General features: G+C 47.3%; 2 protein-coding genes across 5 annotated transcripts in view; one reads left to right on the forward strand and one right to left on the reverse strand.

Annotated features, from left to right (window-relative positions):
- NDUFAB1 (NADH:ubiquinone oxidoreductase subunit AB1) overlaps positions 1-15174 on the forward strand; it is a 1133838-nt gene that overhangs the window by 358444 nt on the left and 760220 nt on the right. The window lies entirely within an intron of this gene.
- Positions 1-15174, reverse strand: part of CACNG3 (calcium voltage-gated channel auxiliary subunit gamma 3) — a 108763-nt gene that overhangs the window by 4425 nt on the left and 89164 nt on the right. For both annotated transcript variants that reach the window (XM_050773841.1, XM_050773842.1), the window contains exons 2-3: positions 11708-11791; positions 3003-3143 (exon numbers count right to left, since the gene is read on the reverse strand). In XM_050773841.1, the coding sequence (XP_050629798.1) occupies positions 3003-3143; positions 11708-11791 (225 nt within the window). The remainder of the gene's footprint in view (positions 1-3002; positions 3144-11707; positions 11792-15174) is intronic.

Genomic DNA, 15174 nt, shown 5'->3' on the forward strand with positions numbered 1-15174 from the left:
TCCTCCACAGACTCACACGCTTTCTAGTTCCTACATATCTAATCTACCTGCCATCCCTCACAATACCTCTTGTGAGAAGAAAGTTGCTGGTGACACACTCTTCCCTAACAATCCCCTTGGGGGACAAAATAATGATCTTCTCTCATTCTCAGGAAACTCTCACATCAGCATGACACTGGAACTGATCCTCTGGAGCGGCCAAGACCAAGCGCCTGGGAGGTCTGGACGGGGCCACCAGTGACAGGAGCGTGCCTCAAGACAAAACAAGTCCCTGGGTTTGCCAGATGCTAACATCTGTCCACACAGAGCAAGGTAGGGGCCACTGCCACCTGTGGGCTGATCTCATTCCCCTGGGGCAAGATGGCAGTTTTCTTTCTGGTCTGTTGCTTGAATCAGTTCTCAGAGACTCAGCTTTAGACAGTCTCCCTTTCTCATCTTACGGAGGGGGAAGCAGTGCAGAAGGAATTCAAGCAAGATCTTGTGGGGCTCCAGATTTTGGAACTGTGTTGTTGCTACTTTTCTAATACTGGAAAATCACATTGTGCTTTCTCTGTACAGTCTCTGATGTGGTTTGGCTCTCTGTCCCCACCCAAATCTCACCTTGAATTTTAATAATCCCCATGTGTGAAGGGTGGGGCCAGGTGGAGATAATTGAATCAAGGGAAGAGTTTTCCCCATACTGTTCTTGTGGTAATGAATAAGTCTCATGAGAGCTGATGGCTTTGTTTTTGTTGTTTGTTTTTGTTTTTGTTTAGATAGAGTCTCACTCTGTCACCAGGCTGGAGTGCAGTGGCATGATCTTGACTCACTGCAACCTCTGCCTCCTGGGTTCAAGCGATTCTCCTGCCTCAGCCTCCCAAGTAACTGGGACTACAGGTGTGCACACACCACGCCCAGCTAATTTTTGTATTTTTAGTAGAGACGGGTTTCACCATGTTGGCCAGGATGGCCTTGAGCTCCTGACCTCAGGATCCACCCACCTCAGGCTTCCAAAGTGCTGGGATTACAGGGGTGATCTGATGATTTTATAAAGGGGAGTTCTCCTGCACAAGCTGTCTTGCCTGCTGCCATGTTAAGACGTGACTTTGCTCCTCCTTCGCCTTCCACCATCATGTGAGGCCTCCCCAACCATGTGGAACTGTGAGTCAATTAAAGTTCTTTCCTTTATAAATTACCCAGTCTCGGGTATGTTTTTATTAGCAGTGTGAGAACAAACGAATACAGTCTCCTTCCAGCAAACCCCATGCAGCTGGTACTATTATCATTATGATTATGACCTATTTTGAGACAGAGTCTTGCTCTGTCACCCAGGCTGGAGTGCAGTGGTGTGATCATGGCTCACTACAGCCTTGACCTCCCAGGCTCTAGCAATCCTCCCACCTCAGACTCCTGATTAGCTGGAACTATAGGCACCCACCACCACGCCTAGCTAAGTTTTAAACTTTTGTGCAGATCGGGTCTCGCAATGTTGCCCAGGCTAGTCTTGAAGACCTGTGCTCAAGTGATTCTTCTGCCTCGGCCTTCTAAAGTGCTGAGATTGTAGGCACGAGCCACCAAGCCCAGCTGCAGTTGGTACTATTATTATTTGCCATGTTATAGTCAAGGAAACCAAATTACAGAGAGATGATCACATTTCCCAAGGCCTGATTGGTGGATCCAGGATTGAAATCCAGGGGGGTTGCAAGCCACTGTTCCTCACCATTTTATACTGTCCACCACTGTCCCCTTCCCAATCAGTACTCTGCCATCACCTTGCAAAGTTTGAAAGTCATCACCAGAGTCCAGCCCCGTCTTCCTCCATCCCTGCCCTGTTCTTTGCTTCTTTAAAGCATTTCATCCAGATGGCACAGATCCACCCCAAGAGGAGTGGGCTAGGAAGAGATGGTAAAGGGATGAAAGCAAGGATGAAGGATGAAAACCCAGAGGGAAGCAAGGAAGACAGGACACCAGTGAAGGGATGGAGGTGGAGGAAGGTGAGAGAAGGCAGAGAACAGGACCCTTTTCTGAAGGTTGTCTCTCAGCGTCCTTGCCACCCTGTGCCTTCTTCTGGTCAGGGCTGCTATTGACTATAAGGTCTTGCCCCAGAGCATCTCGGGCTGCTGGTCTTTACCTTGTTCCCAGAGATGCGTGGAATGATAAGAGGATTTGAGCACTTCAAAAGCTGGATGGGGCTGGACTCTCGTGATGACTTTCAAACTTTGCAGGGTGACGGCAGAGTATTGATTGGCATAGGAACAGTGGAGGAGAGTATAAAATGGTGAGTAAGAGAGGGTTGAACAATAATTAGCTGGCAAACACATATCTCGAAGGGCCAGAGATAGTACATGAACATGCCCAAGTGAACACACAAATGCACTTCTATATTTTTACATTTACTTATTTATTTTTTAGAGATGAGACCTCACTTTGTCACCCAGACTGGAGTGGAGTGGCAAGGTCTTGGCTCACTGTAGCCTTGACGTCCTGGGCTCAAGCGATCCTCCCACCTCAGCTTCCTGAGTAGCTGGAAGTGGGACCACAGGTGTGCAGCACCACACCCAGCTAATTTTTTAATTAAAATTGTTTTTTGTAGAGATGAGGGTCTCACTACGCTGCCCAGGCTGGTCTCGAACACCTGGACTCAAACAATCCTCCTGCTTTAGTCTCCCCAATCAGTTCACACGTACCACGTATGCAAGCAGCAAGCGTGTATGTACACTCTTATACATCTCTCTCTCCTTCTCTCTTTCTCTCTCCTGCCCCTTTCTTCTTCCCTCTCTCTGTTTCAATCTCAGCTGATCCTGCCATGCTGTTTCCTACCCATTTTCCCTTCATGCCGGCTTCAGCTAGAGTTTTGGCATCTTCGGTTCTAATGAAATTCTTTGAGTTCTCATCCTTAGCACAACTGGAGCATTTTCTTGCTCCTTCCCTGGAGGGAGCCCTGAATAGCATTGTCTCCTCCACGTGGCCCTGGCTTCGGTTTGGTATCTGTGAAGATCTCAGGGCTGGGGCCAGACACTCACCTGCAGAGACAAAAAAGATGCCCGCGCTGAGAATGACATTGTGTCTGCTGCGGTGGAACTCGCTGGCTGCCACGCAGAGCCCGCCGAAGAACAGCAGCGTGACACTGAGGATGGGGAAGACACTGGAGGCCCTCACAGCTCCTGCGGAGAGAAGGAGAGAGGCTTCTGCCTGTGCCCAGCCAGCCCCTGGGGTCCTCCCACTGCAAGCACAGGGGTACCTGAGAGGAGGGCAGCACAGGAGGAGAACAGAGCCTATGTCTAACATGAGCATGAGACCAGGCGCTCAGGGCCTGTGCTTAGAAGGAGTCTTAGCCCTTGGGGTTGATGCTCTGCAGTCACCATCCTGAGAGTCTTAACAATTTTATAATGGAATGTGTGTTTTGTAAGTGAAGTCGGATGGGACAATGACACACGCGCTGGGGCTTGGAGACTTGACTTATGTGGAACCCCACTCCCTACCTCCCCACCTATCACCAACACCTTCCCACCTCCCTGCCTCCCTGGAAAAGGCTCTCAAACACCCATTCTCCCTCCTCAGCCCAGCGACTATTGCCCCTGCTTTCCCCTTGGTGGGAGCCCAGGCATGGACACAGGGAGAGTCAGAGTTGGGTGCAAGCCCCAGGTCCCTGGGAGGGTTTGCACTCACCAGGGAGTGTCCCTGAACCCAAAGAGTGTGATATTAAATGGCAAATAGAAAACACCATGATAGATCGAGAGAGATGGCAGAAAAAATTAAAAGTTTTTTGTTCTGTTTTGGTTTTTTGTCTGGGGTTTTTTGAGATGGTGCTTATTCTGTCACTCTGGCTGGAGTGCAGTGGTGAAATCATGGCTCACCGTAGCCTCACCTTCCAGGCTCAGGCAATCCTCCTGCCTCAGCCTCTCAAGTAGCTGGGACTACAGGCATGTGCCACCATGCGTGGCTGATTTTTGTAGTTTTTGTAGACATGGGGTCTCGCTAAGTTACCCAGGCTGGTCTAGAACTCCTGGCCTCAAGCAATCTTCCCGCCTCAACTTCCCAAACTGTTGGGATTACAGGCATGAGCCACTGGGCCCGGCCTAAGCGCCCAGGATTTTCATTTCACACTAGACCCTGCAAATGATGCAGCCAGCCCTGTATACAGGGACTCCCATCAGACCACATGCTGCTCATTAAAATGCAGAATCTTTCCCTGCACGCATCTACATTTGCATAGTAGAGAGTGTGACAACACCCATTGAATACCCATTTAGTCACGAATGAACAAATGAATTTGCTTATTCATTTGACAAACATTTCCTGAGCACCTAATAGATGCTAGGTGCTGTGGCGGGTGCTGCAGTCAGAGCTGACATGTTTAAGCACCGCAAGGGCACAGGCACTGTCCTTCAGAAGGGACACCGGCTGAGGAGTCGAAGCAGAGTCCTGGAGGTCCCTGTGTCAGCTTCTTACTAAATACTTTCTGGATCATGGAAGGCCCTAAGGTCATGGGAGAGGGGCCCCATGTGGTTGAGGTCCCAGTATTTACCCATCCAGTATAAGAGTATTTTCTGGTGGATACAGGCCAGAATACATCAGCTGAATAAATTCCGTGCTCATTGGTTTACTAAGGAGCCAGGGGTCCTGTCCTCATGGGGCTTATGCTCTAGTAGCAATGACAGGCAGGACCAGCTACATAATTTACAGGGCCTTGTGCAACACAAAAATGTGAGGCCTAGGTGGGCATGGTGGCTCACACCTGTAATCCTAACACTTTGGGAGGCAGAGGTGGGTGGATCGCCTGAGGTCAGGAGTTCAAGACCAGCCTGGCCAACATGGTGAAACCTGTCTCTACTAAAAATACAAAAATCAGTTGGGCGTCGTGGAGGGCACCTGTAATCCCAGCTACTTGGGAGGCTGAGGGAGGAGAACTGCTTGAACCCAGGAAGTGGAGATTGCAGCGAGCCGAGATTGTGCCATTACACTCCAGCCTGGGCGACAGAGCAAGTCTCTGTCTCAAAACAAACAAACAAAAAACAGTGAGGCCTCTTGTTTCAGAATTGTTAAGAATTTCAAGATAGTGACAGCAGAGCATGGAACCAAGGGTGGGGCCCTTCGGAGGGCCAAGCCCTGTGTAACAGGTAGGACCACAAGAATCCTACGCCTGTAATCCCAGCACTTTGGGAGGCTGAGGCGGGAGGATCGCCTGAGGTCAGGAATTTGAGATCAGCCTGGGCAACATGGCAAAACCCCATCTCTACTAAAAAATAAAAAATCAGCCAGGCATGGTGGTGTGCGCTTGTATTCTCAGCTGCTTGGGGGGCTGAGGTGGGAGGATGACTTGAGCCCAGGAGGTGGAGGCTGCAGTGAGCCAAGATCATACCACCGCACTCCAGCCTGGGCAACAGAGTGAGACCTTGTCTCAAACAAACAAACAAACAACAACAACAACAACAACAACAACAAAAACCCCATAACCCAGGCAAGAGCCCTTCATAGCTTGGACTGGGTGAGGGTAGACCTGAGGTGGTAAGATGTAGCCAGATTCAGGGAGTACTTTATATTTTGAAAGTAAAGCCAACAGAATCCACTGATGGATTGGCCGTGGGCTGCTGGTTGTGTTTGGTCTTAGGTGCTGAGCGAATGGAGGAGCTTCTCCTGACCAATGACACATACGAGGTATGTGGGCCAGGGAGGGACACGAGTTTATTTTGGTTCAGGGGTTCAAAGCTTAGTTCATGTTAGTCAGTGTTCAAGCCTTTAACCTCCATATTCACTAGGTGTTTTTCTGCCTGTTTAGCTCCGGTCATTTTCATTTGCTACTGCACTTTCATTGTTTGCTTGTTTGTGTTTTCAGTTTTCTGAAAATTTGGTAACTTATTTAACCTGTGGGCCTAGGAGGGATGAAGGGGGAGGCCTGAAGTGGGGGGGCTGAAGGCACACAGGTGTGAGGAGGTCAGGAGATGGAGACCATCCTGGCTAACACAGTGAAACCCCATCTCTACTAAAAATACAAAAAATTAGCCAGGGGAGGTAGCGGGCACCTGTAGTCCTAGCTACTCGGGAGACTGAGGCAGGAGAATGGCGTGAACCCGAGGGGTGGAGCTTGCAGTGAGCCGAGATCGCGCCACTGCACTCCAGCCTGGGCGACAGAGTGAGACTCCATCTCAAAAAAAAAAAAAAAAAAAAAAAAAAAAAAAAAAGAGAAGATGGAAGGGATTTTGTTCTGGTTTTGAAACTGCCCAATCCTTCCTTCCTTCCTTCCTTTTTTCTTTCTTTCTTTTTCTTTCTTTCTTTCTTTCTTTCTTTCTTTCTTTCTTTTTCTTTCTTTTCTTCTTTCTTTCTTTCTTTCTTTCTTTCTTTCTTTCTTTCTTTCTTTCTTTCTTTCTTTTCTTTCTCTCTCTCTTTCTTTCTCTCTTTCTTTCTTTTTTTCTTTCTTTCCTTCTTTCTTTCTTTCTTTCTTTCTTTCTTTCTTTCTTTTCTTTCTTTCTTTCTTTCTTTCTTTCTTTCTTTCTTTTCTTTCTTTCTTCTTCTCTCTCTCTTCTCTTCTCTTCCCTTCTCTTCTCTTCTCTTCTCTTCTTTTCTTCATGGAATTTCCCACTGTCACCCAGGCTAGAGTGCAATAGTGTGATCTCGGCTCACTGCAACCTCTACTGCATGGGTTCAAGCAATTCTCCTGTCTCAACCTCCCGAGTAGCTGGGACTACAGGCACATGCCACCATGCCACCCTAATTTTTGTATTTTTAGTTGAGACTGGGTTTCACCATATTGGTCAGGTTAGTCTCGAACTCCCGACCTCATGTGATCCACCCGCTTTGGCCTCCCAAAGTGCTGGGGTTACAGGTGTGAGCAGGCATGTAACCATGCCTGGCTGAAACTGGCCCAATTTTCTAATAGGCTGGATGCCCATGAACTGAAGCTTGAGAAACTTACATGTGTAAGTTTCAATGAAATGAAATGCACCTGCTGCCTGTCACCCAACTCCTATTCCTTGCCCCTCCTGTTTTCCTTCCTGGCTATATCAACCCTTAACTTTAATTAGGCATGATTAGTGTCCTTGCTGAGTTCTGGCCTGCTGCAAAGTCCTGCAGTTCTATTATGCAGGCTTGCAGGAGGCAGAGCTGGCTCCTGGTTCCTTTAGCTCCTAGATCGAGGGGGCCATCCCAGGGAGTGAGCTCTGGGGTTCTGTATGTGAGTGTAGCTTATTTTTAATGGGCCCAGCTGTGGGCACAACTTAGTTATAATTTGTAAAAATGTACACAGATGACCCATGGGTTTCCAGTTGGATTCTTGCCTTGGGCCCTTGCAAATATTAGGGGTCGGTCTCCTCCAGTGGTTTCAAGCACCTGTTTGGGACTTGTGGACTAACCTTTAAAGGGATCATTTGCATTGCATATTGACAAGAATCGCTTGAATATTCAATGTAATGAGTGTAATTAATAAAAAGTGAATACCTTTTAAAAAATCAAAGGATGATTAACCTTTGATGTGTGCCCTAAGAAAATGATCTGAATGTTTGAAGCTATGGAACTGTGTTGGTTCCACAAAAGTGGATATTTGGGCCTGCCACAGTGCTCATGCCTGTAATCTCAGCACTTTGGGAGGCAAAGGCAGGTGGATCGTTTGAGGATAGGAATTTGAGACCAGCCTGGGCAAGGCATAGGGGGACCCCAACTCTACAAAAAATGTAAAAAGAAATTAGCCAGACATGGTGGTTGTGGGTGCCTGTAGTCCCAGCTACTCAGGAGGCTTGAGCCTAGGAATTTGAGGGTGCAGTGAGATATGATCGTGCCACTGCACTGCAGCATGAATGACAGAGCAAGACCCCATTAAAAAAAAAAAGGTTTATGTTTGAAACATGTGGATAGGAGATATGTAAATGTGACTGTTTCCCAAGTGGTGCAATCATCATTTGGGAACCCATTGGTGGGGAGATCCCACTCTTTGCCCCACAAATGAGACGCAAGCAGATTCTGTCAACTCTGGCTATAAGTGTCTGCCTCAAACAGGAAATCTTCTGCTGCCATTTTCTCCTAAGTCAGTGGAAGTCCATCTTGCATTTGTTTTAGCCCAGTGGACACATGGTGACTTCAGATCAAAGAGGTTTTTACTGTCTTCCTTCCCTGTTTCTCCTCCCCAAACTATATGGAGCTAAGTTAAGGTCTTAAGGGTGGGGACATAAGCTTGTTCTAGTGTAGCCCCACCACTGGAGTCTGAGTAGGACTTTCTGAGTCCAGTGCTGTGTTGTGGGAGTCTCTAGTCAACAGAATCTGTGGGCTTTGAACTTTCTGCTGTCAGAGGCGTTGGAAACAGAGCGACTCCATCTTGAATAAGGGCTGGGTAAAATGAGGCTGAGACCTGCTGGGCTGCGTTCCCAAGCACAGGATGAGATAGGGGTCAACACAAGATATAGGTCACAAAGGCTCTGCTGTACAACAGGAGGCAATAAAGAAGCCAGCCCAAACCCGCCAAAACCAAGATGATGATGAAAGTGACCTCTGGTTGTCCTCATTGCTCATTATATGCTAATTATAATACATTAGCATGTGAAGAGACACTCCCACCAGCACCATGACACTTTACAGATGCCATGGCAATGTCAGAAGTTACCCTATGGTCTAAAATGGGGAGGAACCCTCAGTTCCTGGAATTGCCTGCCCCTTTCCTGGAAAACTCATGAATAATTCGCCTCCTATTTACCATTAATCAAGAAATAACTATAATATGCTAGGTCAAGTGGTCCATGCCACTGCTCTGTTGATGGAGTAGCCATTCTTTTGTTTCTTTACTTCTCAAATAAACTTGCTTTCACTCTACTTTGTGGACTCACCCTGAATCTTTCTTGTGTGAGATCCAAGAACCCTGTCTTGGGGTCTGGATCTGGACCCCTTTCCAGTAACACTGCTATGGGTTTATGCTGTAGCCTACCCCAAAGAGCACAGGAGAAAGAGGAAATAGCAGAAAACAATCCCAGTCCCACCAGGGTTGTGGGTCAGGACAGGGAATGGCAGAGTGAATACCAGGGCAGGGAGAACCCTGCGGAAATGCGCTCCCAGCCCTACGTGGCTGGATCAGGAATTCCAAAACTCTCAGCAGGAAATCTGTGTGCTCGTTAAGTCCTCTCCTTAACCTTAGCCAAATTCTGCTGCTACTGGTGAAGCTTAGGTGGACCGTGGGCTAGGGGTGAGGAGAGAGGAAGAGCCATCTTCCCAGACCAGAGAAAAATACTTTGTCAGAAAAGTTATGGGCCTCTCCGAAGAACTTAAAATCAGCTATACAAGTCGTGAAGTAGAAGTCACAGTTCTGTTTAGTCTCTGACAGGGCAAACGTCAAAATGTTTTATCAACATAGGAAAGAAAAACAAAGAAAATAGGTCGGTCGCGGAGGCTCAAGCCTGTAATCCCAGCACTTTGGGAGGCCGAGACGGGCGGATCACGAGGTCAGGAGATCGAGACCATCCTGGCTAACACGGTGAAACCCCGTCTCTACTAAAAAATACAAAATACTAGCCGGGCGAGGTGGCGGGCGCCTGTAGTCCCAGCTACTCGGGAGCCTGAGGCAGGAGAATGGCGTAAACCCGGGAGGCGGAGCTTGCAGTGAACTGAGATCCGGCCACTGCACTCCAGCCTGGGTGACAGAGCGAGACTCCATCTCAAAAAACAACAACAACAACAACAACAACAACAAAAAAAAAAAAAAAAAAAAAAAAAAAGAAAATATATGGGCATTCTGGTAAAACCCCACTGGTGACTAACACCATTCTCTATTGAGAAGATGCAAGTAATCTGTGTCATCTCTCAAAATTTGGTCAAGCTACATCTCTAAGTGTGGCTAATTTTGCTCTCCACACTGAATCTTTTTGAGCTGCTGATGTGAGGGGTGAGAAAAGAAAACAGCGTTTATCTGAGTAATGCAAGTCCTTTTAATGATCAGGCCCAGAGAGACATTAAAATGAGGCAGTATCACGTCCTTCCCTCCTCTTTGAGCTGCGTGCTCATCTCTTGACAATGCTTGCTTTTGCCACAAGTAGCATAAATTAACCTAATAATGCTGCATCTGACACTATCCTCCACACCCTATAGCCAATCACTAATCAATATTATTGATTAGTGCAAAGGCACAATCATGGCTTACTGCAGCCTCAGCTTCCTGGGCTGAAGCAATCCTCCCACCTCAGCCTCCCGAGTAGCTGGGACTAAAGGTGTGCACTACCATGCCTGGATAATTAAAAAAAAAAAAAATTATGTAGAGTTGGTGACTTGCTATGTTGCCCAGACTGGTCTTGAACTCCTGGCTTCAAGTGATCCCCCCATCTTGGCCTCCTAAAGTGCTGGGATTACAGGTGTGAGCCATTGCACTTGGCCTCATTATCCTTTTGAGTGAACTCAACACACATACTTGCTGAAGAAATTACACGGAAATCCCAAATCAGGTTCTCTCTGTGCCTCGACCAATAGAAGGCTCATCTCTGCAGTGAATTTTGCTATTGCTAATCCCATGCAAGAAATGGGAGCTAATGCATATTGTCTCCTGACTGTGTGTTGGGCCCTAAGCTAAGTGTAATATGCGTTAGTTTACTTAATTTTCATGACCCTGTCAGGTGGATGGCATTATAACCTCCATTTCAGAAAAAAATGAAGGAAGTTAGGAACTAGAGAGGTAAAGCCACTTGTCCCAGGTCCAGCCCAGCTAGTAAAGTCAAACAAGGGTCAAAGCCCAGATTCCAGAGGCCTTGGCTCCAAGCCACCACACTCTCTTGGCTCCTACACGCTGTAGTTGTGACAGTTCATGTCATATCCAGGTTACCGAGTTTGGAAAAATCCTACAGAGACATTGGTCCTATCCCAGTAGGATTGAAACTGGAGGGAAGTCAAAGGAGAGGTGAACTTGGGTTTGTATTTATTCTTCTAGGCGTTGCCCCTTGGGACCTCACACATTAGCATCTCACCTCACCCATTAGCACTCTGCCATTAGCACGTCCAATCCCCTCCCAGGTAGGTGAAAACCTGCATTCAAGCTGGCGAAAGTTCCTTAGATTTTTCTCCTAAACTGACTAAAAAGAACTTTTCAGTTTTGACTCACCTACTTTTCCGTCTCTTTTCCTTCCTCCCTCCCTCCCTCCCTCCCTCCCTCCCTCCCTCCCTCCCTTCCTGCCTTCCTGCCTTCCTCCCTTCTCTTTCTTTTCCTCTCTTTTTCTCTTTTTCTTTCTCTTTCTCTTTCTCCTTTTCTTTCTCCTCCTCTTTCTTTTCAGAGACAGGGTCTCACTCAGTCACACAGGCTGGATAGCAGTGGTATGATCATAGCTCACTGCAGCCTCAATCCCCTGGGCTCCAATGATCCTCCCACTTCAGCCTCCTGAGTAGCTAGGAGTATAGGTGTGTGCCACCACAAGCAGCTAATTTTTAAATTTTTTGTAGAGATGGGGTCCTGCTATATTGCCCAGGCTGATCTCGACCTCCTGAGCTCAAGCGATCCTTTCTGGCCTCTGCCTCCCAGAGTGCTGGGAATACAGGCATGAACAATTCCCCACCCCACTCCCTGCTGCTTCTTTCTGTTTCTAATTCACTGACACTAAAGGGGCTTAGCTCTCAGAACCACATGAATGTCTCTGTACCGGCACATGGGGCTTCTTTGCACTTGTCCATCTCTAGGGATGGATGCTGAGGAACCTCCAACTCAGAGGCAGCTGGGTGATGGCAGGGGCCCATCCCTTCCTCCCAGAGAGACTCCAAAAGCCGGGGAACTTACGCAGGAGATACTCAGCTGTGTCCTGTTCGTAGTCAGCATCTTCAGGGAAGTGATCGATTTTCTTGCACACACCTCGGAAAGCCCCTGTGGAAACAGATAAGGGTTCTGAGCCTGGGGGAGGAGACAGAGCTCCGGGGGCCCAACCTGGGTCCTCACCTCTGGCTGTTGGGGGCGGTAGGGTTGTTCGGCTGGTAGGCCCAAGAGCACCTTTATTTTTTATTAGAGACAGGGTCTCATTCTGTGGCCCAGATTGGAGTGCAGTGGTACAATCATGGCTCACTGCAGTCTTGAACTCTTGGGCTCAAGTGATCCTCTCACCCCAGCCTCCCAAGTAGCTGGGACTATAGGCGTGTGCCACTATGCCTGGCTAATTAAACATTTTTTGACAGTGAGAACAAAAGGTCTCACTATCTTGCCCAGGCTGGCCTCAAACTCCTGGCCACAAGCGATCCTCCTGCCTCAGCCTCCCAAAGTGCTAGGATTACAGTCATGAGCCAGTGGGATCAGTCACCAACAGCGGGCTTCTTTAGGGCACAAAAAAGAGATGAGTGGAGGCCAAAGATAAACAGTACCAAGTGGGAGATGGAAATGTGCTGCTTTTTAGATTTTGCAGGATGTTGGGATCCACTTTACAAGGGCAAAAACACCATGAAACATAAACACTAATTATGAGGACGATCTTATCTTTCCCCTCTCCTCCAGTCAGTGAAGGTAAAAGCAGGTAGAATTCAAGTATATCAGTTTTTTTCTGCTCATTTTACCAATGAGGAAACAGGGCTTAAGAATTTTTCTTCAAATCACTCTGATAAGTAGTTATTTAGGTTGATGCAGAAGTAATTGTGCAATTACTTTAGTTATTCAGGTTGGTGCAAAAGTAACTGTGCAATTAGAGATGGGGTTTCACCGTGTTAGCCAGGATGATCTTGATCTCCTTGTGCAATTGTGTAATTACTTTTGCACCAACCTAAATAGAACCGGCATTCCAACCAAGAGCTGAATCCAGGCATTCCAGAATAGTCCTCTCCCCCCAGCGATGTTCATATCTGACCACAGGACCCTCCCTTTCTTTCTCTGCCCTCCCAAAGGATCACAGCTCACTGTCCCTCGCTATGAGGTTCACCCCTTCAGGAGCCTCAGATTTGCTGAACGTGCATCTTGAACATTTGTCCACATTGGCTGACTTTTGTTTTGTTTTGTTTTATTTGAGACAGAGTTTTGTTCTTGTCGCCCAGGTTGGAGTGCAATGGCACGATCTCAGCTTACTGCAACCTCTGCTTCCCAGGTTCAAGAGATTCTCCTGCCTCAGCCTCCAGAGTAGCTGGGATTACAGGCACCTGGCACCACGCCTGGCTAATTTTTGTATTTTTAGTAGAGATGGGGTTTCACCATGTTGACCAGACTGGTCGCGAACTCCTGACCTCAGGTGATCCACCCGCCTCAGCCTCCCAAAGTGCTGGGATTACAGGCATAAGCCACCTTGCCCAGCCGAGGTGTGGATGTTTAATCATCATTTTGGGTATTGGTTAACTAGACAGTTAACCAGTCTCTGGGGGCAGTTAATAGCTCTGCTAGTTCTTTTAAAGGAAAATGAATTTTCCAGAAATTATGCATTCTTGTCCCTTTCCCTGTCTGTGTAGCTGGAGTGGAATGTGGCGGGGTGGGTGGGGGGGGCAGGCGGGCATCGTGATGTCGTGGAAAATGGACAACGTTCAGAATCAGACAGAGCTGCCTTGGTATTTCAGAGCCATTATTGTAAGAATGAAATAAGGCTATACATGAACATGAGATAATTTTTGCAAAGCTCTAGGCATGTCTTAATAATGGCTGACACTTATTAAGTGCTTCCGATTGGCCAGGCACATAGCTGAAACCTTATATCCCTTATCTCATTTACCCTGTTTACCACCCCAGGAGGTAGAGGCTATTAATATTAACATTTGGTAATGAGACAATGGAAAATCACAGAGGAGATGGTGTCACAGCTGGTGAGTGACGGAATTGATTTTTGGAGCCAGGTTTCAAAGGCTGTGGTTTCACCATTACACTATGAATAGTAGTCATTATTATTATGGCTACTATCATGATGTCTATTATGATCTCATAAAAATAAGAGTGTCATATATTTAATTTCTTCTATAAGTAGGCTCCAGGCCAGAGCCATTTCACAATAATGCCTTCGAATATGTAGAACATCTCCTTGGTTCTGATTCTCTGCTTACCAGGCAAAGAATAGACTCAGAACCAGGAAGGAGGTTCAGGAAAGAAGACTCAAGGAAATTCCTAGAAAAAAGACAGACCCATAACTTCTTCCCTGATATTGAAAAAAAAAAAAAGGCCTTATTTATGCTTGTCCATAGTTTACAGTTTCATTTATATATTCCTGTTTGGTTTTACGCCCCATCCCCTTCCAGTTGACTGGATAAGAAATCATAATAAGTAACACACGTGTGCACCTACTATACACCAGGTGCCATTCTAAGCATTTATGTTTTTTTTTTTCTGAGACTGAGTCTCGCTCTATTGCCCAGGCTGGAGTGCAGTGGCACGATCTCAACTTGATGCAACCTCCTCCTCCCAGGTTCAAGCAATTCTTGTGCCTCAGCCTCCCAAGTAGTTGGGGTTACAGGCGCCCGCCACCACGCCTGGCTAATTTTTGTATTTTTGGTAGAAACGTGGTTTCACCATGTTGGCCAGGCTGGTCTTGAACCCCTGACCTCAGGTGAACCACCCACCTCAGCCTCCCAAAGTGCTGGGATTACAGGTGGGAGTCACTGCGCCCAGCCACATTCACGTGTTTTATCCTCTTTAGCTATCTAAATGACTTTACGAGGTGCCTAATGTTATTTTTTATTTTTTTATTTTTTGTTTTTTTTTGAGACAGAGTCTCGCTCTGTCGCCCAGGCTGGAGTACAGTGGCATGATTTCTGCTCACTGCAAGCTCTGCCTCCCGGGTTCACACCATTCTCCTGCCTTAGCCTCCCAAGTAGCTGGGACTACAGGCGCCCACTACCACGTCCGGCTAATTTTGTTTTTGTATTTTTAGTAGAGACGGGGGTTTCACCGTGTTAGCCAGGATGGTCTCAATCTCCTGACCTTGTGATCTGCCCATCTTGGCCTCCCAAAGTTCTGGGATTATAGGCGTGAGCCACCGTGCCCGGCCTGAGGTGCCTAATGTTATAATGAGGCAAGGTTATTAATACAAGGAGGAAATTGAAGCTTAGCCAAGTCACTGATTAACTCAAGGACACAGTTAGACATTTACTAGCTGACCCCAGAGATAAAGTTCCTAACTATTATTATGAATTGCACTCTCTTCAACAAGTCTCAGTGTTGTGAGCTAAGTTCTTTGCCTGGCGGCTTCATGATCATTTTATAGCCCACCCCCTACTATTGATGTTGGCAATGAACTGGACCAGTGGCTTCTCCGTTAACTATGCTTCCCCATGGCACGTGCCAGGGGCACCTGG

Source organism: Macaca thibetana, chromosome 20, assembly GCF_024542745.1.
Source record: "Macaca thibetana thibetana isolate TM-01 chromosome 20, ASM2454274v1, whole genome shotgun sequence".
Lineage (NCBI taxonomy): Eukaryota > Metazoa > Chordata > Mammalia > Primates > Cercopithecidae > Macaca > Macaca thibetana.